This window comes from Mobula hypostoma, chromosome 31, assembly GCF_963921235.1.
Source record: "Mobula hypostoma chromosome 31, sMobHyp1.1, whole genome shotgun sequence".
Lineage (NCBI taxonomy): Eukaryota > Metazoa > Chordata > Chondrichthyes > Myliobatiformes > Myliobatidae > Mobula > Mobula hypostoma.
Window position 1 is genome coordinate 6,944,234 of NC_086127.1, and position 26,094 is coordinate 6,970,327.

General features: G+C 44.7%; 2 protein-coding genes across 2 annotated transcripts; both read left to right on the plus strand.

The window, feature by feature from the left end:
- Positions 1–6,443: 6,443 nt before the first annotated feature.
- LOC134339929 (probable G-protein coupled receptor 139) lies at positions 6,444–19,198 on the plus strand. Its single transcript, XM_063036716.1, has 3 exons — positions 6,444–6,513; positions 7,129–7,917; positions 19,131–19,198. The coding sequence occupies exons 1-3, from the start codon at positions 6,444–6,446 to the stop codon at positions 19,196–19,198; spliced, it is 927 nt and encodes a 308-aa protein (XP_062892786.1).
- Positions 19,199–21,413: 2,215 nt separating this feature from the next.
- Positions 21,414–23,718, plus strand: LOC134339994 (probable G-protein coupled receptor 139). The gene is made up of 2 exons (XM_063036835.1): positions 21,414–21,480; positions 22,808–23,718. The coding sequence occupies exons 1-2, from the start codon at positions 21,414–21,416 to the stop codon at positions 23,716–23,718; spliced, it is 978 nt and encodes a 325-aa protein (XP_062892905.1).
- Positions 23,719–26,094: the final 2,376 nt, after the last annotated feature.

A 26,094-nucleotide genomic window follows, 5' to 3' on the forward strand; every position in this document is an offset into this window, starting at 1 on the left:
ACGGAATATAAAGTGTTATTACTCCCGCGTGATAGTGGCCTTATCTTCGTGGCAGAAGAGGAGGCCTTGGACCCACATGTCGGACAAGGAATGGGGAAAGGAGTTGAAATGGCTGGCACTGGGAAATTCCACTTTTTGTGGATGGAGCTGAGGTGGTCGAAGACGTGTTAATTAAATTGAAGAATTATCTGGGCCGCAAAATGTCGAATGTTTATTTGTTTCCAAAGATGCTGTTTAATCTGCTGAACTCCTCCAGCATGTTGTATGCACTGCAATGAATTTGATGCGTTCAGTATGTTCGGAAGCTTGGGATGCTATTTTAGTTTGAGGCTAATTACTATATTACAGGAAAGTATCAAAATTCTTTTGTATTGCTACTGCAAGACCTATAACCGAGACAATTCCAAGATTGAAACAGAGCAGCCGAATGACGGTATAGCATTGGTCTATGATGACAAAGTCCATGGAACCGAGGAATGGACAGGATCAACAATAACGATCATGAAGCTGAGAGGTGAGCCTGAGAGAATTTCGCCACAACAGTCCCTGACTTCTCAGATCGTCATTTCTTCGTCTTTCAGATTTTGGAATTTCATGTCATGCTCTGCATACCTCCTCACAATTGGGATTTTACTGGGATGACAACATGTTTATTTTTATCCCAGCTGTTGGATGACGCGTCAGCCTTGTGCAGTATTGAATTGTCAGTGTGCTGGAGCGAGTATAAATGAGTGACAGAGGAGATTCGTTAGCTGAGATTTTCTTCAGCGGGATTGTGAACAGTTGGAAAGACAGGCTGAGCCTCAGACAGCATGCTTGGAGCATTTTACCGTGCTAGCAAGATATATTACATGATCATCGCTGTTATTGGCGTTCCTGGTAAGCTCACAGGCGAACTAATATCTGCAACTCTGAGCGTGCGGTCTTCGGACGGATCACTTAACGACAGCGTTGTGATGCCGGTGTATCAGTGATTGTGGTCCAGACATTGTGACAAAACTATCTGTTCGTTCAGAAGTTGCCTTGCTGACAAGTCTGTGGCCTCGGCTGAAACTAAGCTGGCAGTTGAAACAGATGTTGAGTGGACGATCGGCAAAGTGGATTCATCAATACGAAAGTGCTGGCAAAGTAAATTCCGATAATCCAGAGACCTCGTCACCTTTGCGAATTACTTGGTATTATTCCGTACCAATAGTTGAATATGCTTTAAATTCAAATTAAAAGATATAGCGCTGTACTTTAAAAATTGCTGCAAGCTTGAAGGGAACGGGGAAGTGCTGGCATCACTCGTGAGTTACACTCTGAACCATCAGGAGTTCTGAACATTAAAAACAAGAAGTGACTTTGAGTGTTTTAGAGTACCAGGGTTTGTTTCCACGCCCCGTTATCCGTGCAGTGAAGAGGAGGTTAGGTGCCAACCCAGCAGTGTCCGCTAGAGGTCAGGCGTGTTATGGTTCATGCGATACTTCGCTCTGATACAATAAACATTGAACTATTGAGAATAATGTTTCAGTAATTTGAAGCAACCCCTAAACGAGGCAGTTGTTTTGAAGTACCTATATCGTCTTTCCTTTGGAATTGGATGTTTGAAGATCCAACGTGCCAAATAGATGAACGGTCCCTAGCGTCAGGCAATATCCTTGAAAGCTAAAACTGGAGCTGACTGATCAGATACTTTGACATAATGTGAAGGAATGCGGTCAGGATCAGCTGCAGAATTTAAAAAGAAGCGAGGCAAGCGGGCCCCTTGTGGGCGGCGAACAAACGGGTCGAGGAGGAGGAGACAAAGACACGCGATTGAGAAAAATAAATGTACGGAGGCGAAGGAGCCGGGGCTCAGCTGTATGCACAGAGTGACAGAACATAGGCGACGGGAACGGGGGAATCAACATCGCGGGCAACGTTGCCGAGGTATTCGGGCTATATATATTAGTAAAGAACCTGATGGTGGGAGATTTATGTTGATTTCTTCAATCCGCCGTTGGTGATCAGTTGACAATGCTTTCTTCCCAAATCCTGCTCATCGGCCAGTACCGTGTGTCGTATACTTTCACCCAGCATGTACGCGTTAGAGGCAACCGCGGTTCCAGCTTTACACCTTTGAAACCTGGAGAAATAAGTTGTCTGCAAAGTTTGATTGTTGTCAATACTCAGCTTATTTCTCCCCCGAGTCTCACCGAGCGGCGTGACAGTAATTCCCTTATTATTGTTACTGTTCCCCCAGAGAACTTAGTGGCGATTGTGATCCTGTCCCGGGAAAAGTGCGGCCTCTCCACCTGCACCACTCGCTACCTGGTTGCCATGGCAACGGCTGATCTACTATCCATCATCTTTCAAGTCATCTTGTGGCGGATCAGTTATATTTACTTCCCCGGGACTTTCCTAGACATCACCCCCGTATGCAGTATGATCTCCGTCCTGGGACTGGCTGCCATAAAATGTTCTGTCTGGTTCACCGTCACTTTCACGTTTGACCGTTTTGTCACCATCTGCTGCCAGAAGCTGAAAGCCAGGTACTGCACCGGGAAAACTGCGGCTCTGGTTCTGACAACCGCAGGCGTTGTGTTCTCTTTTAGCAACGTACCCCACTTCTTTATATACGAACCCCTTAAAGTGACCGACAATATACCCTGGGACTGCATTCGAAAGCCGAGCTACTATACGGATCCCGGCTGGCTTGGATACAGGTGGCTTTCTACCGTTATAAACCCATTACTCCCGTTCGCGTTGATACTACTGTTCAACGGTCTGACAGTTAGGCATATTTTAGTGACTAGTCGCGTACGGAAGGGGCTGATAGGTCAGAAAAAGGCGGAAAACCGGAATGACCCGGAGATGGAGAGCAGGAGGAGGTCTGTAATCTTACTTGTCACCATTTCCGGAAGCTTCATCATCCTGTGGTCGGCAGATGTTGCCGAATTCCTTTATAACACCATTGCTGGACTGAATCAACATGAATACAACTCCTCAGAATACATATTTGAATACACCTCAGACTTTCTGCTGCTATTAAGTTGCTGCACAAACACATTTATTTATGGGGTGACTCAGTCCAAGTTCGAGAGCAGTTCATCGGCGCAGTGAAATATCCGCTCACGTCAATTATTCAACTAGTTAATAAGCAAAATATCTAAGTTATTCCCGGAGTTACTCTCAGTGTTTTCCATCCTGACACCCACAGAACCAGCGATCATCAGAGAACATGTCGAGAATAAAATTGGTTCAGAGCCCGAGAGAGACACGAAACAGGAACGGAATGCCCGTCACCCGCAGCCCGCGACCTCCACTTCCTACCAACTATTAAACTTATCCGAACTTTTATTTTCATATTTTTCACCAGATTCCCGATCTCGTCACCGCCACGTTCAGTTTGATAATGACAGAGCGGGCCAGGATCGGGGGCATTCAAAACCAAGTCGGCGGAAATTTAACTCTGCATTACTGTAAAGTCTTGCAGAGGGATGAAACGAAAAATAAAGTCAATAGTTCACACGAACTCACAGTAAACCTTGCACTTGTCCTTCGCTTTCGATGAACGTGTTTGGAGAAATGCTTAACACTACTCGGGCACTGCTCTCCCAGTTATGCAGATTTCCATGGGAAGCCCCAATGCCGACACTGCTTCAGGGAAAGAATGTCACCTCACTTCCTGATTTCTAATAAATTTCCATCAGAGAAAACTAATTGTTGAATCTCCTGTGCATTTCGTCCGGTATGTTTATTATTTTAATTCTCAACTAAATCTGAGAAACCTTGACGCGCCGACATAGACAAGAACACTCGTTTCTCAATTGCAGTGACCTTTCAAGCGATTGTAGTCGTGTTTATTATTCCGGTTTACATAAATATTGCCGTGTGCCCAATTGTTTAATGTTATTCTGTAGTGTCTCTGCGTGAAATCAGATGTAGATTTTACAACTGAGACATGTTCCATCGTCTTCCAATTCCCCCCTTTCACGTCAGCATATTTCTGGTTGTTATCACTTCCCGATTCCTGTGCGTTGTCTGCGTTTGGACTGGCCATTCCAATTAAGTAAGTTGTTCTTGCTTGTTTATCCTGTGATATTATATCCGGACGGGTATCATGTATTGCCCTATCTCTAATAATGGATCGGTCGTCATATAATTATAGGGCTCTGACTCTAAAACTAGATCAGGATTCTATTAATAGCAATATATAGTATCTTCCATGAGTTTGCATCTTAAAGCAAGTTTTTGTTGAATCTCCTTAGTATTCACCGAGGAAAATCACATGGTTACTATTAGTATTATTATTTCTCGGCTAAATCTGATAAACACTGACTTGCGGAGATAGCCAAACTCACTCATTTCTCTATTGACAGGGACTTTCAGACTGTTCCAATGCTGCTTCGTATTGAGGCTTTCTGGAGATTCACAGGAGTGTTATAGCCTAGGTTTAATTGTTGAATGTTACCGTGCAGTGACTTCGGAACAAAACCAGTTGTAGACGTTACAATTGCGGCAATATATACACAGTTCACGTCGACAGTCTTTAAATTTCCTCTTTGAAGTCTGCATATTTCAGGTTTTCTTCACTGATTGATTGCAGAATGTTGTGTGTATTTGGAATAAAGATATCTATGAAGTAACATAGAAACAGAGACATAGTGCATCTATCACACACAACACAAAATAAACAAAATGTTACCACATGCAAATTCATACAATATATTTCAAATTGCATGTTAAGTGCGCATCATAGGTAAGGAGTAAACAGTAGACAGTAAACAGTTCGCTTTTGGAGTGACGAGGTCCCGGTGGTGTCAAGTATTCTTTAGTCTCAGAAGCTCTTATACAGCCTTAGTCCGGATGCTTCTGACCTCCTTCCTGACGGTGGCGCGTCAAGGAGAATATGGTGTGGGTGGTAGGGATTCTTAACAATGCCCTGGGTCCTTCTGAGACCTCAATGAGAAACTGTAATGAACGAAGAGGCCACTGATTGTACCTCAGCTGTTAAAATGGGCACGGAAATGAAAGCTGGAATGTAATTCAGACAAATGCAAAGGTTTTCCTTTTCGTCAGTTAAACCAGGGCAGATGATTATACTGTATGCACTGCAGAACAGAGAGACCTCGGGGTAGAATATAGGAAAGTCTTGCCGCCGGTGGATAAGACGGAAAAGAAAGGCGTGTCACGTTTTCCTTCGTTATTTAGGGCACTGAGTGCAAGAGTTGTGATGTTGTACTATCTATCTATCTATCTATCTATCTATCTATCTATCTATCTATCTATCTAACTATCCGGCTTCTACAGGGCACCCTCAATCTTGGAGTCGTCCGCAAGCTTTCTGATCCACTTTTCTACGTTAACATTTAAATCATTAATATAGATGACAAATAAAAACGAACCCAACACTTGTCACAGTCAAATAATCAACCATCCACTCTCTGCTAAACCAGATCCACGTTGCTTTAGTTTGATGTCTCTGAATGAAAATTTGAAGTCAAGTGCGAGATTCACCTGAAAAATAAACTGTCGTGTCTCATCAGTGTTTCATGGGAACATAAACAACATTTGGGACTTTCAGCCTTGTGGTGTTCGATCCGGTCTTCGTGGCAAATAATATCCTGGAAACTTCCGGATAGATCACAGATTTTAGTTTCTACTTCTGCTCAGACCGAATATGGATGCAGAAATGCTGGTATGACTGTGGCAGCTCTGGCTAATGTCTTTGACACACGTCAGGGGCGGGGGTTAAAGTGGTCAGGTCTTTCAGCAGTGTGCTGAACGTGTGTGCTGGGAAAGAATCTTTATTAATCAGTCCATAAACCGCGGTTAATGACGTGTGGGCGGGTACCTTTGACTATCAAATATCCCTGGAATATTACTGCTGATCTCTCTGATAAGCTCAGATGAACATACGTAGAGTGAGTTTCATTGTGATCCGTCACTGTGACTTTCAGCACTCAAATCACTTGAAGTGACTGGAACAAACGGAAGGACAGAATGATTTTTTTTATTCCCCATCAATAAAGAAGTTTATTCCGTTTCACCTGCCAAGCTAAGCTCCTGCCCTCAATTTTAGGATCGACTCCGCTCTGCCAAATGTGCGGAGATAAATCTGTTTGAAGTTGATTGTTGAAGAATACTGCCTGTGTTAGAAACCGGACTGATCAGAAACTGTCCCATTTCAGCAGCTGGAGCCAGGTGACTTGGAAATTAACTTGGTAACGCTCGTATTATCTTTTGTTTTGAAGTAAATAACTTGTAACATCCCTTGAGGAGGTGAATTTATAGCACGGTGACAGAGTGAGGGGAAACGTTTTCATTGTCAGTGTTTTTGTAGCTGGATTCTTCTAACGTGACTGATGTGATAACCACACTAATTGTCTCAGTGGAATTGCTGTCTCTTACATATAACTCTGTCAAACCGATCCCCGGTTCAGATGAGCAGCAGGAACGTTCCGTACACTTGACTGAATATGGGATACCCAGCGGTTTACGACATCGCGGCTGTTTTCTACCCTACCCTTGTAGCGATTGGCGTCCCGGGTAAGATACAGAATTGTGTTTCCCACAATGGAGAATTCAAACCTCTGATAGTTTTATTTTAATTTTCCACATTTTTTCCGATGTGATTGTTTTTTTCTTTTGTCAATTACCTTGGCGCCGACACTGACATAGTTTCTGAAGCATGTTGGTCTATGTGTTCCTCGGCCGGTGTCTCTATCAATACAGACAACTTCGGCCTTAAACAACAACACGACAGCTTTCTGAAACGACTGGCCAGATGTCTCTATATTTTTATTTTCGACACAAGTCAGTAAATTATAATTAATGCTTTAAATCTCCTTGATTTTACTTTGTTCTCACTACATATAACACCTTCAGAATTTTCATCTCCAGTCATGAAGCTGGTGTTGTTTATGGAGGATGAACTTCTCACCAGTACGCGAGCGGTGGAAATCGGATGCCTCGCTCGACACTGTCGGAAGCTCACTGCCTCTCCAGTCCGTTATTATTGTGCAGCCGGAGCCCACACACCATGGATTCCTGCTTTTCTCTTCCAAGATAAAACATACCCTGCAGAGCATCGGAAGAATGGTGGATATTCAGACAGTTGCAACTAACGACAATTCTGTTTATTTTCTCCCAAATTTCTTGCAGTTAATTTAACGGCGATTGTGATCCTCTCTCGGGGAAAATGCGGACTCTCCAGATGCATCACCCGTTACCTGGTTGGAATGGCAACAGCGGATCTGATGGTGGTTATCGTCGTTGCTTTCGTGGAACAGGTCAACTATATCTACACTTATTCCAGATACCTGCTCATCACTCCTGTCTGCGCGCTGACAGTTGTACTCAGGAATGTAACGATGGACTCTTCTGTTTGGTTTACGGTCAGTTTTACCTTCGATCGCTTCATCGCAATATGTTGCCGAAAGCTGCGGGAGCGATACTGCACCGAGGGAACAGTGACGGTGGTGATCGTGACCGTGGTTATAGTGAGCTGCGGGAAATGTGTCCCGTTTTATTTTGCCGTTGAACCTTACGCCATCATTGACAACACGCCGTGGCGCTGCGTCTTCACACTGGAATACGCTACTTCACCCGTGTGGAAAATATTCGAATTGTTGGACAGCATTTTAACACCGCTGCTACCAATCGGCTTAATTCTAGTGTTCAATGTGTTAACAGTGAGGCATATCATTGCGGCAAATAGAGTCCGCAGAGGACTACGGAACAACGGCGATAATCAGAAGGATACCGAGGTGGAAAATCGTCGGAAATCGATGATATTGTTGTTTGCTATATCAGCTAATTTCATATTATTCTGGATGCCCTATGTCGCCCGTTCTCTGAAGTGGCAATCTCAAAACTACTTTTATCAGGACAGACATTTGAATTCCCCGGTATATATCCTACAGCAGTTTGGGTACATGTTGCAAATCCTCAGTATGTGCACCAATACTTGTATCTATACACTGACACAGAGGAAATTCAGAAAAGAGCTCAAAAATGGAATGAAGAATGTCTTTACATTAAATGGCCATCTGTGTAGATAAGGTCGACGTCCAATTGCAATTCAAAAGATTTTTCAAATAAAACAGTTTTTTAAATTAGTAGTTTTGGAAGATATGCCCTAAAGTTAAACAGTCATGTGCCTGATCATCCTGAAATCGAAAAAGCCACGAAATCTTGCATACCTCACACGTTTAAGGTGGGAAACTCCGCAAACGTTCAATGGGCAGGCGTGATTGTTATAGAGATTGAAGTACACTCCAAACTCTCGCAGAAACTTGATAATCACAAGGGCGGGAATGGCTTCTGGACTCTCCCGGGTTCAGGCGGACAGAGTCGGGTAAAAGGAATGCCATTTCAAAACAGGGACAGTATGCCGGAATCACAGTTGAAGAAAGGGAGGACACTGTGGAGAGATTGTCCATTGATAGACTGCGAGTAGAACTCAGAAGCAGGAAGGGAGTATTGGGAGTCGTTTGACAGTATTCCATACAGACACCTCCCCTCACGTCATCATAAAAAAACAACAACAGGGACAGCGAGGAACTGATCGGGAAAAAGATTTTAGACAGGTGCCATATTAACAAGAAGGTTATCAAAGACAACTTAAACTTCCCTAATATTCATTGGCAGTTTCTCAGGGTAGGAAGGTTTAGATATGACAGGATTTGTCAGTTGTGTCCAGGAAGGAGACCTGGCACAATATGCGGACAGGCGGACTAGTAATAGAAAGTGAAACGGATCAGGCGACAGATCTCTCCGCGGATCACCAGTTCAGAAAGATAGAGCATAACTGCCCAATATTTACTTTCTATTGGTTAACCAATCCTCTATCCATGCTAATACATCACCCCAAAGCTCTGTGCATTCTTACCTTATGGATAAGTCTTTTATGCGGCACCCTGACGAGCACCTTCTAGAAATCCAAGTAAGTAACGTCCCTCCGTTCACCTCTGTCCATTGCGCTTGATATATACACACACAATAAAAACAACTCCAGTAAGTTTGTCAAACGGGACCTGCCTTTGCGGAATCCATGCTGCGTCTGCCTGATGGATCCTTTTCTTTCAGATGCCTCGCTATTTCTTCTTTAATGATAGCTTCAAGCATTTTCACAACTGACTTGCCTCCAGTTACCTGCCTTTTGCGTGTGTCCTTTTATGGAACTGCGTTGCCAGTATACTCCATCCAACTCCTTCCTCATTCCGTTGTAGGCTCCCGTGCTTATGCATGGGAGACTGGTTTTAGATGGATCTATTTATATGAGAAACTCAGTCATATTCTGAGCAGTCTTTCCAAGTCGACCCCTAACCACATGATGGCTAATTTTACCCGTTTCATTGTTCAGCACCAGATCTAAGATAACACATTCCCTTAGAGGTTCAGTAACATGCTGTTCAAGAAAGCTATTATTTATGCACTTCAATTAAGTCCCCATCACCTAATCTATGTGCAAGGTTAAGTCCCCGCGACAATTTCATTCTTACTTGCTTCAGACATTTCTCTGTTCATTGCCTGTGGCACTGTAATGTTATTATTCGGTAGCCTATAGACAACTACTACCAGTGGTTCGTGCCACAAATTCACTGACCTTATTTCAAATATTACGGGCATTCAGATAAAGTGCCTTTCACTCATTGCGTCTTTAAAATCTAGTAATCTTTGTCATTCATCCACTTGACCTTTCTGCACTACACTCATTCGTTTCTTTCGATTAGGTTTTGTTTTTAGTTTTTCTTTATCTACACGTTCCTCTTTTACTTTATCCATACTTCTCCAATCTGTTGAAACTACCCCCCGCTATTTCGTTAAAAACCCTATCCACTGTGATAATCCACAACCCTAGTTAACAATTCCTCAGGATCCAATTCCCATTACGGTTCGTGTGGAGCCCATCCCGATGGAACAGCTCCCTCCTTCCCCAATACTGGTGCCAGTTTCCCGTGAATTCAAACCCACTTCTCCCACACCAATCTTGAGCCACGCATTGAACTCTCTAATCTTCTTTACCTCTGCCAATTTGCACAGCAGGTCACCCGATCCAGCATCTCCCTTTCTTTATTGAATCAGTTTTAGTTTCGTGACTTTTTGTTCAACAACGACTCAACTGTGCATCGTCACTGAAGCCTTTTGAGCCAAAGTCGGTAAACTCTGTTCTCTCCACCGATAAACTATACCGCGAAGCGACTTTTAGTCCCGCCTTGTTAGGCCAAGAACAACTTCGCCGCTCTTCTCATTATATGTTCCCATTTTTCTTGAAAAGCACACTAATCGCCTCTATTACTGCTAGAGGACGGCTGGGAGAGTCTCCTTAAGGTATATGAAGGACAGGAAGATGACTAGAGAGAGGGTGGGACAGGTCAGGGTCAAAAGAGGAAGCGTGTCGGTGAACTCCATTCCTCCGCCGAAAATCCTTATCGAATATTCTAAAGGATAGAGGGAAGATAGATGTGTATGGTTGAGGCCCACATACACTAATCTCTAAAATTCACATCAGTTCCTGCAAATGTATTTCACGCAAAGAAACAGTCATTTTCAGACAGACACATCCTATTGTGAAACTGGGGGTTAACTCAAACATCCTTTCAATACAAACCTAACAAACAGACGACTGTCCACCCTTCATTCACGCACGCATTATCTCCTCTTCTCTTTCAAGTGAACTCACAAATGTCCAGATCTAGTGCAATACTTTAAATGTTCAAAACACGACATAATTTTCAGTGTTGAACAGCTAACAAATAATGTATAATTAGAATCAGACAACATTTAAGAAACCCTTTCGAGTTGAAAACAAACAGACACGAGAAGTTATGTATCGTCCGCAATATCAACACATTTAAAACGTGACGTCACCACACCACCAACGATTTCCACGTTTTCTCGCCTTCCATCTCTGACCCAGGGTAGGATTCAGATTAAATGAACGTTTTGTTGTGTAGTATCAGTCTTAATAATCCCCATTACCACCGCTGACGTAACAGATTTGGAAACCGTTCTGGGACCTGTGCCACACCCACATTCAGTCTGGAACTATAGTCTTTACTAATGGAGTGAAGGTAAATAGATAGACATACTTTATTGATCCCGAGGGAAATTGGGTTTCGTTACAGTTGTACCAACCAAGAATAGAGCAGGGATCCAAGTGAGGACTGGCAGGAAGTGAAGGGCAGAGGAAGCTGTTCAGGAGGCAGAGGCGAGGCTGCGTCACAGAAGGCTGGTGGGAGTGGTCACATGAGGCCGAGATGGGCTAGGATCCTTTCCAACTCCCCAAATGGACACAAGAGGGAAGGAAAGGTGTCGTCCAGATCAGGAGGAGGTGAGAGCAGTAGTGGAGGAGATGAGAGCCTGCAAGGCAGTGGGAATGAAGCAACAGGGAGCTTGGACAAGATTGTAGAATGCGCTTGAGAGGAAATTGACCTGGGATGATCTTTGGAAAGCCGAACTACACCGCATCCAATTTCTCATCCAGGTAGTGTAAGATGTGCTTCCAAGCCCATCAAACCTGCACACATGGGGCAAGGCAGTGTCATCTGCGTGCCCACTGTGCTCTAAGCGATGAACACTGGAGCACATCCTCAGCGGCTGTGCAAGGGCACTTGGTGAGGGACGGTACAGGTGGAGGCATGATCAGGTCCTGAAGACCATCGCTGAAGCCATCAGCGCAGGAGTTGAGTGGGCAAAGCGGTCCCGACCCTCCAAGCAGATCATTGCCTTTGTCAGAGCTGGGGAGCAGCCAATGCCTGCCAAAAGAACATCTGCAGGCATTCTGACCTCTGCAAGGGACTGGCAGCTGTTGGTGGACCTCGAAGGGCAGCTGAAGTTCCCCAAACATATTGCAGCCACCACCCTGCGACCAGACATTGTCCTACTGTCTGAGTCTACTAAGCAAGTGGTGCTGCTGGAGCTGACAGTCCCATGGGAAGATAGCTTGGAAGAGGCCTTTGAAAGGAAGCTCTCCAAGTACGCAAGACTGGTCAGCAACTGTCAGCAGGCTGGATGGAGAGCGAGGTGTCTCCCAGTGGAGGGTGGTTGTAGGGGATTCGTAGCCAATTCTTTAGTTAGAGCCTTCAGCATTTTAGGCATGGAGGGAGAGAGGAAGAGGAGAGCCATCCGCAGTACCACCAATGCGGCAGAGAGGGCCTCAAGATGGCTGTGGCTCAAAAGAGGGGAGCCATGGAGTCATAAGTAGCTAGCCATCTGGACACAAGCTGGGGTCTGATCAGCCCCGGCTGGGTCACCTGGAGAAGGTTGTATGATGTTGAAAGACCCGAAACACCCGATGATTCCAGGGACATCACTGAAGCTGTGTCCAGAAGCATCAATAGTTGTATGTACACATGATATATTAATGAAATATTTACCTGCGAAGATGTTAGCAATATGAGAGTAAGTCTTGAGAAAAATACGTTTGTGTTAAGGCGTTCAGAGATCTTAGAAAGCGAGGTCCTGATTCAGCTGAGAATGCTGAAAGTTAATAAATCTCCAGGCCATACAACCGATATCCAAGGGTACTTAAAGAGTCATGTGATTGTACATACAAACCACTGATATGTATGTTGCAGAAGTTATTGTTGACTGATGAAATCTCGAAGGAGTGGAAATGCGTAACGTTGTCACAGTATATAAGTAGGGTCTCCACACTAACCCTGGTAACTATATACAAGGAAGCTTAACGTGTATATAGGTAAGATAATGGAAACAACCATAAAGAATGAGTTGGAAAAGACACTGATAAGAACAGGAAATGTTCGCAAAAAGCCAGCATTGGTTCAGAACGGGGAAATCATGATTTACTGATAGTCTGTTCTGTGAAGAGGAAAATAACTTTATGATAACCTTTGAACGGTTGATATCATTTCAAAAGGCTTTTGACAAGGTGTTCCACAAGGGGTTAATTATGAAATTACAAGACGCAGGGATTCGGAGTAAGGTGTGCGATGACTGCAGAATTGGCTCAAAAACAGAAAACAGCGGGTGGTGGCGACCAATCTGATCTGAACAATATCCAGGTGTGGGCAGATAACTGACAGGACACTTAATGTAAGTAAATGTGAAGTATTACATTTCGGACGTCGGAATATTAGATGTAAATATATAATGGGGGTCTTGAGTTCGACAGTGCGCTGTATGAAAAGGCTTCGGCCGTCCTGGTAGACTCATCACCATCAACATCTGGACAATGCGCAGAAACGATCAGAAAGGCTAATGGAGTATCGGTCTATATAATGCGCTCAGTGGAGTTCAAGGCCAGCGACATCCTCGTTAAACATAGAAACATAGAAACATAGAAAATAGGTGCAGGAGTAGGCCATTCGGCCCTTCGAACCTGCACCGCCATTTATTATGATCATGGCTGATCATCCAACTCAGAACCCAGCCTTCCCTCCATACCCACTGACCCCTGTAGCCACAAGGGCCATATCTAACTTCCTTTTAAACATAGCTAATGAACTGGCCTCAACAGTTTGCTGTGGCAGAGAATTCCACAGATTCACCACTCTCTGTGTGAAGAAGTTTTTCCTAATCTCGGTCCTAAAAGGCTTCATAACGCGCTGGTGAGGCCATTCCTTGAGTGCTGTGTACCGCCTTGATCTCCAATTTGAGTGAGGGATGAGAAGGCATCAGAAACAGTTCAGAGAAGGGCGACTGGACTCATTCCATTTCTGCAGGTGATAAGCTATCCAGAAAGATTGAAATAATTAAATCTTTTTAGCACAGGTAGACATAAAATACCAGGAGACATAATAGAGGTGTTCAAAATCATTCTGAGTAGAAGTAAGATGGATAACAGCTCAGGAAATATCAAAATTAATCCATCATCAAGTACACAGGGGCCATAGGTGGAGTCTGACTGGAGGAAGATTTCAGACCAAAATCAGGAAGCGTTTCAGGTAGGGTCTGTACTATCAAAACCGAGGGAATGCTTCTTGTTCACGAAATATGAGGAAAGACGCGAACTCTACTTGTAACATGGATGAGAGGGTGGTGATTTGTACAAAGCGATCTCGAATAGCGTTTGGCCATTTTACAAGCCATATCTTCGCTAATTCTGATTACAGCTACAGGCGGAGAAAGGTGACAAGAGACACTCAAGGTGTGAAATGCACGTCAAAGCTTTGGTAGAAAATCAAACTTATTAGGAATGTTGGAAATAACAGACCGGTCACAATTTAATTTATCGTAATCTGACTTTTAAACACGTTCAGGCTTGTATTAATAAGGTGTGGCTTCTTTTATGACTTTCCAATTTAAAGCAATATTTCTGGTGAGTGATGTTTATCATTTGATCGGCACTGTGTAAGTAATCAGATTGAAGTAAACGATTATAGGATCTTGTAATGTGTTGGATTTTTCATGTTTCTCTCCCTGCATTTCCTGCATTAATCGGCTTCAATTTGTTGGTCTTTTATTTTGTATTTTTAATTATTATTTTCTGTGAATCACCTGGACCTGTACTTCTATGACGAACCCTTCCGTTTCCGGGGAGAGGTCTCCAAATCTGCGCCAGGCGATCGGCGCTTCCTTGTCGACATCTAGTCTGCACAGATGTGGGAGATGTCTTCCATGGAGGGTCATAATCTCCCACTGGTTAACTTCGTATTCAATAGTGATAATTTCTTCATTTCTAGGGGCTGTGCTCTCATTTATGTTTAGTGTTGTGCAGGTGAGATCAGAATTGCATTTACTTGCATGCAGCAATAAATCTTGTTTTTGTTGGAGAAAATATATCTTAGGAAGCATTATCTGAATGATGTGAATTTTTTTTTGTCTGTTATTCCTCTACCTCCTTCTGTCCGAGACATTGTAATCCAAATGCGTTCGTGTGTACATTGTATTTTCCACATTTGCCATTTAGCTGTAGTTCTACATTTTGAGTTAATTGCTTTAGTTCAAATCTGATGAAGGAGCGTAAAAATTTCAAATCGTCCATATATAGGAGGTGTGTCAAGCTATATTTCATTTGATTGTATCTGATGTGATACACGACTTTCTCCCAGTTCAGTAAGTTAGAGAGCGGGATTAAAGCGGGACAAAACCACAGTGGTCTTCCTGAAAAAAATGTCTCCGTCTGTTTTGATAAGAGTGGCTGCTCTTATTTTGGTTGTTAATAGCCAGGATGGTCATAGTCCTCCAATGCTCATGAGATGTTGGAATTTCACAGTATTATTATTATTGCTGTGTTTTTAATTTTTCTCAGCTTACGCTAGTAAAACCTGAGACGTAGGCATAGCCAAACACACACATTTGAAATTCTCCAGGAGGTTTCGAACGATTCTAGTGGTGCTTAATATTGTGGCTTTCTGTAGATTGATTCAAATATTGCCGTTTGCCTACTAGTTCCATGCTACTGTGTAGTGACATTGGGATGGAACCAGTTATAGATATAAAATTGGGACAACGTACCCTGTAATATTATATCAGGACCGGCATTATGTATTCCATGTCTGCAATAATGGATTCGTCGAAATAGAATTGTATGTCTCTGACTCCAAAACGGGATCAGGATTGTACATTTAGTAATGCAAGATATCTTTCAAGAGCTTGCATTTTTATGAAAGACTTTAGTGAATTATGCTTGCCATCTGTGTAAGTAATCAGATGGAATTAATCATTAGAGGACCGTGTAATGAGCTGGATTGTTTCTGGTTTTCTGCGAGCATTTTCTGCTTTTATCGTCTTGAATGTGTTGGCCCTTTACTGTGTAGTTTTGATATATTTCTTGTGTTATCCACCTGGTATTGGATTGCTAATTTCTTTTAAATGCTAAAGTTGTCTTAGTATTTACAACACACTTTTTTCACACTGATTGTCCACCCCTGAGGGTGCTGTCCCTCATTGATTCTGCTTTGGTTGCTGAATTTCTGGGATTTGTCGTTCATAAAATGTATCTCAGTGCTCTACTAATATAGTGACATATAGGGACTGTGACATTAAATTTACTTGGACATTTTAACTTTGCATTACATCATCCTTGTTTCTATTGATCCGAGAAGATTAGCTGGTCCTTTTCTCCATGGCTGCTCTATATTTTCCCAATGACCTCCCGTGAAGATCTCGACAGTCAAGTGTGAAACTCTTCTCCTCACTTAATTTCATCTTCATTAACGCATTCATATCCTGGAAGCCTGAAATGCCGACCGTGTGCATACATCAGCCATGTCTCCATAGTCAAGTACCCTCAGTAGTTAGAATGCGCAAACACCTGCAGATTTCAGCGGATTCACTGGGTAATCTGTCTCAGAGGTGAAGAAAATAATGTTAGCAGTTTTAATAAATCCATTGAAGGTCAGAAACTACAAAAATATTTAGGAAAGGCCATCACTTTGCCTCAGAATACAATTTGCCAAATGGTCATAGTCATACTTTATTAATCCCGGGGGAAATAGGTTTTCGTTACAGTTGCTCCATAAATAATAATTAGTAATAGAACCATAAATAGTTAAATAGTAATATGTAAATTATGCCAGTAAATTATGAAATAAGTCCAGGACCAGCCTATCGGCTCAGGGTGTCTGACCCTCCAAGGGAGGAGTTGTAAAGTTTGATGGCCACAGGCAGGAATGACTTCCTATGATGCTCAGTGTTGCATCTCGGTGGAATGAGTCTCTGGCTGAATGTACTCCTGTGCCCACCCAGTACATTATGTAGTGGATGGGAGACATTGACCAAGATGGCATGCAACTTAGACAGCATACTACTTTCAGACACCACCGTTAGAGAGTCCAGTTCCATCCCCACAACATCACTGGCCTTACGAATGAGTTTGTTGATTCTGTTGGTGTCTGCCACCCTCAGCCTGCTGCCCCAGCACACAACAGCAAACATGATAGCACTGGCCACCACAGACTCGTAGAACATCCTCAGCATCGTCCGGCAGATGTTAAAGGACCTCAGTCTCCTCGGGAAATAGAGACGGCTCTGACCCTCCTTGTAAACAGCCTCAGTGTTCTTTGACCAGTCCAGTTTTTTGTCAATTCGTATCCCCAGGTATTTGTAATCCTCCACCATGTCCACACTGACCTCCTGGATGGAAACAGGGGTCACCGGTACCTTAGCTCTCCTCAGGTCTACCACCAGCTCCTTAGCTCCTTTTCCATAGGACGTCCCATGGAAAAGGAGCTTTAGAATTGAACCGAAATGCCAATAATGTAAATATTACATTCAAGGTAGAGGAAGTAACTCACTGCGAGATAGTTAGCAGTGACATTTAATTGTAGACACGGGACAGTTTTATTCGCTCTACGTGGAGGTGCATCGGGGTAACCGGCGGAATTTCAGAGCTTGCCCGGTTGAAAGTGTATTGAGGCGTGTATGTGCGTTTAGTCGTCCTGCATTACGTTAGGATTCTATGAACGAAATCATGCGTTTGATGGAAAGATTTGTGCAGAATTGTTGAACAGACAAATATAATTTAAGATAAACAATTTACAAACATTAACTTCATTTCAGCTTCCATGTATTTGTGTTTATATGTGTGTGTGTGTGTTTGTGTGTGTGTGTGTGTGTGTGTGTGTGTGTGTGTGTGTGTGTGTGTGTGTGTATTAACGAGAATAATTAATGCTACCGTGAATGGAGGCTGTGTGTCCCAACGTGTAAATGTACGACCACATACATTAAGCAATCGCATTAGATCCTGACCGCAGGCCGAAGCTTTGTAGCATGTTCGTCGTGCCGTAGTCTGTGTTTCCAACGGGCCTTCCATCTTCTTCCAAAATTCCAAAGTCGTGCGAGCTGTCAGTCAAGGTTGGTTCGATCACGTCGACATATCAGGTTAGTAAACTGACGCCATTCCCATGTCAGAGCATATCCATCTTATTGATGTCGATTCAGTAAGACCGAGAAAATTGTATTTCCAACTCCACTCGATCAAAGTCGCAATGTATCATTCAGCAACACGTGGCAGACAGGGAGGTAGGCAGACAGACGGACAGACTGAACTAAGGACAGACTGTGACGAAGAACCAATTTATCAGAAGATTGATGCTAATGAGAGAGAGATAAGTGAGACAATGGAGAAACATTCAAAATGCTAATAAGAGAGAAGAGAGAGAATAAAGAGAAAGAAACACATTTCAGAATATTGACAGACCGGTTGCTTTGAACCTGAATTGTTTGAAGTTTGATGGACAGGCGATACCCCAGCGGGGGGCGGGGGGGGGGGGAATAAAAAGAACAGGTTCGCTAAGGCATAGGACACCACGAGTTCACGAGATAACGAGACCCTGGAAGTGTGCCTCCACAAGTTGGTGGAAGTTGGAGGTCTGGTTCGAGGGAACCGACCATAGACTGACAGGGTGAAAAGGGACGATCGGCGTGAACCTGGTGTGTGTGTCCGCCCTTGCCTGGGTGCCGGGTTCACCGCAGATTAACGGTCGTATGCGGAACAGAGGGGGTCACAGTAGGTGACCACAGAAGACATAAAAATGTTCGCCCGAAAGCTAACTGCGAAGAACATCAAAGGTCTGTTTGAATCAAAATTTGCATTCTCTCTCTCTCTCCAACGGCACAACAGCGATCACTGCGGACTGTACTAAACTGAACTGAACACTGCGTCACTTGAGACTGATCATTTTACCCCTAAACTGCGATAGAGCTTAGTTGATTCCTATTGCCCTAGTTCTGTGTAGATGTGTGTTTTATCATTGCTAACCTGTTGCATTTATATCCCTACGATTAGAGTACTGTGTCACTTATTTCTTTAATAAAACTTTATTACTTTCTGTGAAACCAGACTCCAACTAGTGGTCCATTTCTGCTGGTTTGGCAACCCAGTTATCGGTACGTAACAAGACATACAGGCATAGGGATAGACAGTCAGATAGACGGAGGGACATAGAGATACGTTATACACAATGAACTATAATCTGCAAGTCAGTAAGTAGGAATGAGGTAAGGGTAGTGGATGGAGACAAAATGTTTTTGTTTTTGCCATTCTTGTGGTCGCAGGAATGGAGGTTCCATTTTGTGAGACTGTATTTGCAGCCGCCATTAGGTGAACTGTTTGGTGAGCTGGCTCTTGCTCAGGGAAGGCCTAATCAGAGCTAGTAAACGTGGACATAATGAGTGTTTTTTATTCCTGCTGATGATCTGCTAAACCTGAGACCATATTCGGACAAAACACTGCTCATAATGTTAAATTGCAGGCTTCCAGAAGGAACAGGCTGTGATCTGGTCACCTGGGCCCCGTGCCTGGCTCAACTGGTTGGTCTAGTTTGATCCAGTCTGAGTTGGAAAGTGCAAAAGAAATGATCTGGATCACAAGTCTGGGAGAAGGAGGCATGAAACAGAGCCCCGGGCCTGATGCAGAGAGAATCTGACACAGGTCAGTCGGGCGTGCTTGTCTGAATGAAATCGAAACAACAGAATGATCTGATAAGCAAAAGGAAACGAATAGAGGAATGCAGGAGAATAGGCAGCGCCAAATTTGCAGACAAACCATCGCCAAAGCGGATGATCCCAAGCCAGAATTATGAAGACTACATCTGTGTGGAAAGGAACTACTAGCCAGTGAAGAATCTATTTCCAATGTATTACCTTTCCTATTCATTGGATTTTGGTTGAGAATAAGGGGAATCTACTGTGTACACACAGGTATTTCCTCTATAATATTGCACGGATGGTTTCGACCATGGATACTTACGCAGTCAGGAACTCTCGCACAGTTTTGAGAAGTGATTCACCCGCCATTATACTACGACAACTAATGCCTCCACCCGTCATTGGCTTGTATAGATCGACCTGTTTTGGCCATAGACATTTGGCAGTTTATGACCCATTATTTCCTCCAGCGTGAGTCACGTGACGGATGTTGTTTCCTGGTCTGAAACAGTAACTGTCACAAATGGGGCGCTGTTAATGGACCCAAATGCAAGCCTCAGACACTGAAGTACAAGGAACAGGACTTGACTAGAATAGGGACAAGAACGCAGACTTGGGCTAGGACATGGACAAGACAGGGAACCCAGAATAGGAACTATGCACTAGGAGCCTGGGCTTGGGCTCCGAGCCAGAGACTGGACAATGACCCAGAATCTGTGTCTTTCCTCGGGCTCGGGCCGTAGAACCAGGCAAGGACATGACATGACTATAGGACGGGACGTGGCTGGGGTCTGGAGGCTTGCGGCTCGAGGCTGGGGTCTTGATCTTGAGGCTTGAGGCTGGGGTCTTGGTCTTGAGGCTTGATGCTTGGGTCTTGGTCATGAGGCTTGAGGCTGGGCCTTGGTCTTGAGGCTTGAGGCTGGGGTCTTGGTCTTAAGGTTTGAGGCTGGGGTATTGGTCCTGAGGCTTGAGGTTGTGGTCTTGGTCTTGAGGATTGAAGCTGGGGTCTTGGGTGTTGAGATGCGGAGGCTGATAACTCGGAGGCTGGAACTTGGAGACAGACTGGGAACTGTACATCAACATAGAGCCGGGACTAATCCTTCGAAAAGTCGGGACTCATCTTTAACACGACACCAACATGAGACAGGGCAGTACATAGACATAGAGCCGGATCTTATACTTAGACAAGCCGGGACTCAACTTCTTCTCCACACAAAGGCGGGACAGGACCATCCGTCGGGTAACGGCAGAATGGCCGGCCTTACCCAACAGAGTCAAAGACAAGACAGGTTCCCCCGCAGGGCAACGGCAGAACGGCCTGACTTAACCCACGGAGACGAGGACAAGACAAGACAGATTCCCTCCAGCGCAACGGAAGAATGGCCTGACTTACCCCACGGAGGAGAAGACAGCTGGCCCGAGAAACGGACGAATCCATACCGCAAGCACCGCTCCGATTACCGATAGCAAGGCTCCATGAAGCGATGCTTCACTAACGCGGCCTAAAGATGGCAAGTGGCCGCTCTGGCCTTCCACCGGCAGGTTGCTCCTAGGGAATCTTGACAAGATAAACAGGAAGACCCGAAGTCCTGAGTCCACGGACCGGACCATGACAGTGACATAGACTTGTAGAACTCGCAATTTAGTGCATCTGTAAAACAAATGTAATGGATGCATGTGCTCTGTCGGTCTCCACATTTGCACCAATTCAAGGGTCATGTGTACGCTGACTGAATTACTTTGCTTTATACGGGTGTGAACTTGGATGGAAGCTGGTTCAAGAACAGCAAACAATAAACCGAGAGGTGAGTCTAAGACTGGTTCGTAACAACGTTCGCTGACTTCTCGAATCCTCACTATTTCCTTCTGAGATTTTAAAATTTCGCATTGAGCTGTCCATACTCCATCACATTTGGGATTTTATTTTAATGACATCATGTTTATTTTTACCCCAGCGGTTGGAAAACACAGCAGCTACGTGTAGTGTTCAATAATCAGTCTGCTGGAGCGGGTATAAATTAATGACCGGAGACAGTCGTCAGCTCAGAGTTGTTCTTTCTTTCAGCGAGTTGGCGGGCGGCTGGACGACCGGCGGAATCTCACACAACATGCTTGAAACGTTTTACAGTGTGAGAAGAATATTTTTCCTGATCATTGCCGTTATTGGTGTTCCTGGTAAGAACGAACGTTTACAGTTCTGTGTGTCGGGTCTTTGGGCTCGTTCAGTTACCGACAGCGTTGTGATCCTGGTGAAGACATTGTGACAAAACTCCGTGTTCGTTCAGAAGTTCCCCGAAGTAAAATCCGAGACCGCGGCTGAAAATGAAAACGCAGTAGAGATAGATACAGAGAGGAAGATATGGGAGATGGGTTCATTTTAAGGATTCACGGCAAGCAGTTTTGGTTTATCAATGCAACACCCACTGTCAGAGTAACCTCCGATAATCCTGTGCACTCGGCAAATTTACTCGGTATTATTCCTGATTGATAGCAAATTAAATCTATTGCGCACTATTTTAAGAAATTGCTGCAGGTTCAACTGGAACGCGAGAAGCGAATCCCCGGAGAGATTCAGGAGAGAGCAATAGACATTACGTGTGAGTTCGACTCCGGTTCTTCGGGAGTTTCGAAAATGCAAATAAGGATCTGATTACGTTCTAGTGCAGCGGGGTTTGTTTCCACGGCCGATTATCCGTGAAATGGAGGGGCACCTAGCGGTGTCCACTAGAGGGCGGATGGGGTAAAGTACATGAGATACTCTGCTCTGGAACGGAAAACATCAAACCATTTAGACTAATGCTGCGGTAATTTGGAGGAACCCCTAAACGAGGCAGATGTTTTGAAGTGCCTGTATCATCTTTGCTTTAGAAACTGGATGTTTTAATCATTAACATGCAAAGTACCTGCAACTTTCAGCGGTACAGGTCGAACCATTAAAATCGAAAACTGGAACTATCTGACAGAGTGTGAAGGATTTCCGACCAAGAGTCGTTGCAGAATTTAAAAGAAGCGAGCCAAGCAAGGCCACTGTGTGTAGGTAACAAACGGGGAGTCGAAGACAATTGAACGGGAGAACAGAAATCGCTTTGAAATTTGTCAATGACCAGAGGCGAAGGGAGCGGGGGTTTGCCGGTGTGCTGAGTCTGCCAGACTATAGTTGACGGGAACGCAGCAATCACTGTCGCTGAGAATGTTACCGAGGTTGCTAACGTTGGTAATCTTGCGAAAACCTGATGGTGGGAGATTTATATTGATTTCTCCAAAGCGCACTCGGCGATCCATTGACAAGACCTACGTCCCAAGCGCTACTCCTCTTGCAGTGCCGAGGGCCGCACTCTTTCACCAAGGATGCACTCGTCTGAAGTGTCTGCGCACCCGGCTTTACACCTCTTAAATCTCCAGAAATGTGGTTTGTTTGTTCTCAATTTCCAGATTATCTCTGTATTGAGACCCACAGCCGAGAGCCGGAAATAAACTTGCTTTTTTTTCGCTGTTCCCTCAGTGAATTTAGTGGCGATTGTGATCCTGTCCCGGAGAAAGTGCGGACTCTCCTCCTGCACCACTCGCTACCTGGTGGCCATGGCAACGGCGGATCTACTCGCCGTCACCTTTGACGTCGTACTGTGGCGGGTGAGTTATTATTACTTCCCCGGGACTTTCCTGGACATCACCCCCGTGTGCAGTGCGACCTCTGCCCTGGGACTGGCCGGCACAGAAAGTTCTGTCTGGTTCACCGTCACTTTTACGTTTGATCGCTTTGTCGCTATCTGTTGCCAGAAGAGAAAATCGACATATTGCACCGGGAAAATTGCGGCTGTGGTTCTGACATCAACCGGCGTTCTGCTCTGCTTTAAGAATGTGCCCCATTTCTTCAGATATCGTCCTGTGAAAGTGGTTGGCAATATACCCTGGGACTGTATTCGAAGGCCTGGCTACTATACTGATCCCGGGTGGTTGGGATACAGAATGTTTTCTACCGTTCTAACGCCATTACTCCCGTTCATATTAATACCACTGCTCAACGCTCTGACAGTCAGACACATTCTAGTGACGAGTCGCGTTCGTAAGGGGCTGAGGGGTCAGAACAAGGAGAAGAACGGCAGTGATCCGGAGATGGAGAGCAGGAGGAGATCTGTGATCTTACTTCTCACCATCTCTGGAAATTTCATCATACTGTGGTCGGTAAATGTTACCGAATACCTTTATAACAGCAGTGCTGGACTGGATCAAAATAATTACAACGATGCAGAATACATAGTTGAACAGTCCGGATACATGCTGATGATATTAAGCTGTTGCACAAACACGTTTATTTATGGGGTGACTCAGTCCAAGTTCAGAGAGCAGTTCATCAGCGCAGCGAAATATCCGCTCACGTCAATTATTCAGCTGGTTAATAAACAAAATATCTAAGTTATTCTCAGAGGTGGTCGCAGTGTTTTCCATCTCGACACAACAGAACTGTCGGTGATTGGAGAACATGGCAGCCGGGAGAATAAAACTGGCTTGGACCCCGAGAGAGACACACAACACGGGAACAAACCCGTCGGCACCCGTGACCTGCGCCCTCCACCTCCTGCCAATTATTAAACGTATCCTACATTTTTTTTTTCACCAGACTCCCCCTCTCGTCACCGCCAAACTCCTTTCGATAGTGAACCCCGCACCCTGGCGTAAATGTGCAGCCATCAACTGAGCTGAAAATACGTGGCTGCTTCGTGACGGACAGAGAACGGAGCACCTCGCGGAAATGCTGCCATTACAAGGAGAACGGGAGAGTTCACGCTGAGCGCCCCGGAATTCAATCTGGTCTGAGCCGTGCTCGGAGTGAGCAGGCAGTGCTGTAAAGACAGTTAACTCACCACGTCCTTCAACCTGCAATAAGCAGACAACATCCGCGAGAACAGAGACCTTAACTCAGTCCTCTCAGTATTAACACCTTATGGAGCGGCGGTGGCTTGAAAGAGAGCAGAATCTGCAGTTGTGTCGGAGGAGCACACTGTGAATGCAGTTCTCTACTATAGTCTCACTGTACCCTGGTGTTTTTGTGTGTTTGGTAGTGTGATGAGATTTCACCCTGATCCGTGTTCTCTGCAACCCTCAGTTCAGTGTTTGACACCCAATACATCCGGCACTGAATCTCCTTTTCATGCGTGTCTGACGGAAACGTGAGCAGAATTGTGTTTGAATGTGCAAAATCAGACAACAATTCATTACAACAACTAAAATACAATAACCACTTCAATCAATAAATAAGCAGTAAATCGCCACATTCCATCCATTTCAAACTTTATGCATATATATTTATTAATCGCTAGTTCACAGTCATTGTACGTATTTATCGTATATATTGCACGTCGCCCTGCAGGAAAGAGTATCCCAGTCCCAGAGCATGCTGGGTAGAGATGTCTGCGTGAGTTCAAGTTCAAGTTGGAGCCAAGCATATTTTAGTGGCCAGTCGAGTCCGTAAGCGCCTAAGGGGTCAGAACAAAGAGGAGAACATTATTGACCCGGAGATGGAGAAGAGGACGAGATCTGTGGTTTTGCTCTTCACCCTCTCGGGTAGTTTCATCCTCCTGTGATTGACGTATGTTTTAAATGTCACCTATTATCAGACCACAGGCACAGCAACAGATTTCAGTGATTCTGAATGGATCTTCAACCAAGTCGGGATTTTCCTGAGCACCTTCAGCTGCTGCACGAACACATTTATTTACGCCGTGACTCAATCCAAGTTCAGGAAGCAGGTGAAGATCGCGGTGAAATATCCGCTCAGCTCAGTACTTCGGTTCATTAATAAAGCCGCGCACTGTGGTACCCCGAGGCTGCCGCAGTGTCGCCTGCCCAAACTCCAGCTTCCCACATGTCAATCTGATCTCCCAGACGCCTGTCCTGAGCTTACAGTCCCATTGAACGCCAGTTACGTGAGATCCGACTATCACAGCGCTATCCGTTAAATTTCTCCAATAGTCCCATCTCCTTTCTTAATGGGAAACGTTGTGTAATCTCTGAGCCATGACCGATAATAAAGTCTCCCTCCGCCCTCGGGACCACCTTGCATAAGGTCTACTGTGGGACAAAATATTACCAACTCTCCCTGCCCTGGGTCTGTTCAAATGTGGAATTGTCGCTGAAACCAGCTGTATTGATCTCGCTCTGCGATGGGGAATATCATCCAGTAGACTCCTCACTGCTTTAAAATATCCCATCACCCTGGGCTGTGGGTAGATGGCGAGCGCAAGCTTCACATCACGATAAATTGATCAGCTCCCGACAGTGGGGGCACTCTGGTCAATAACTCGCCTTGTGACCAGCAGTCCAACTCCTTATTGTGGAGTGCCCGAACAGAAATTTCACCCTCCAAGCGATAGCTGTAATTGCCATGAATAGCGATGAACGACTTGGCGTTAGATCCACGTCCGGGTCCTTATTTCGCATCAATCTCTTCACGGAACACACTCGGGTGCAAGCTTCTCAGTGCAGAATTCAGCTCCGAGTCTTCCCCGCACTAGGGCAGTCGTGGTGTAAACTCAATTCTGGGGAGAATTCACCTCAGTGTCGGGACACCTCACGCGTTAATTCTGCCTTATCAGTAGTTTAAACAAGTCGCAGTGTGGTCCCCTGGTATAACCTTCCCCCGGGACAGGTTCTCCAATCTCCCTCCTGGGTGTATTCCAACTCTTATAATCATCCCCATCACAGCCGGCATTTATTCCAGACACAAAGACAGACCATTGCTCTTACCGATCTTCTCTCACCAACTGATTTCCAAAGTTAACAAGTGCACAT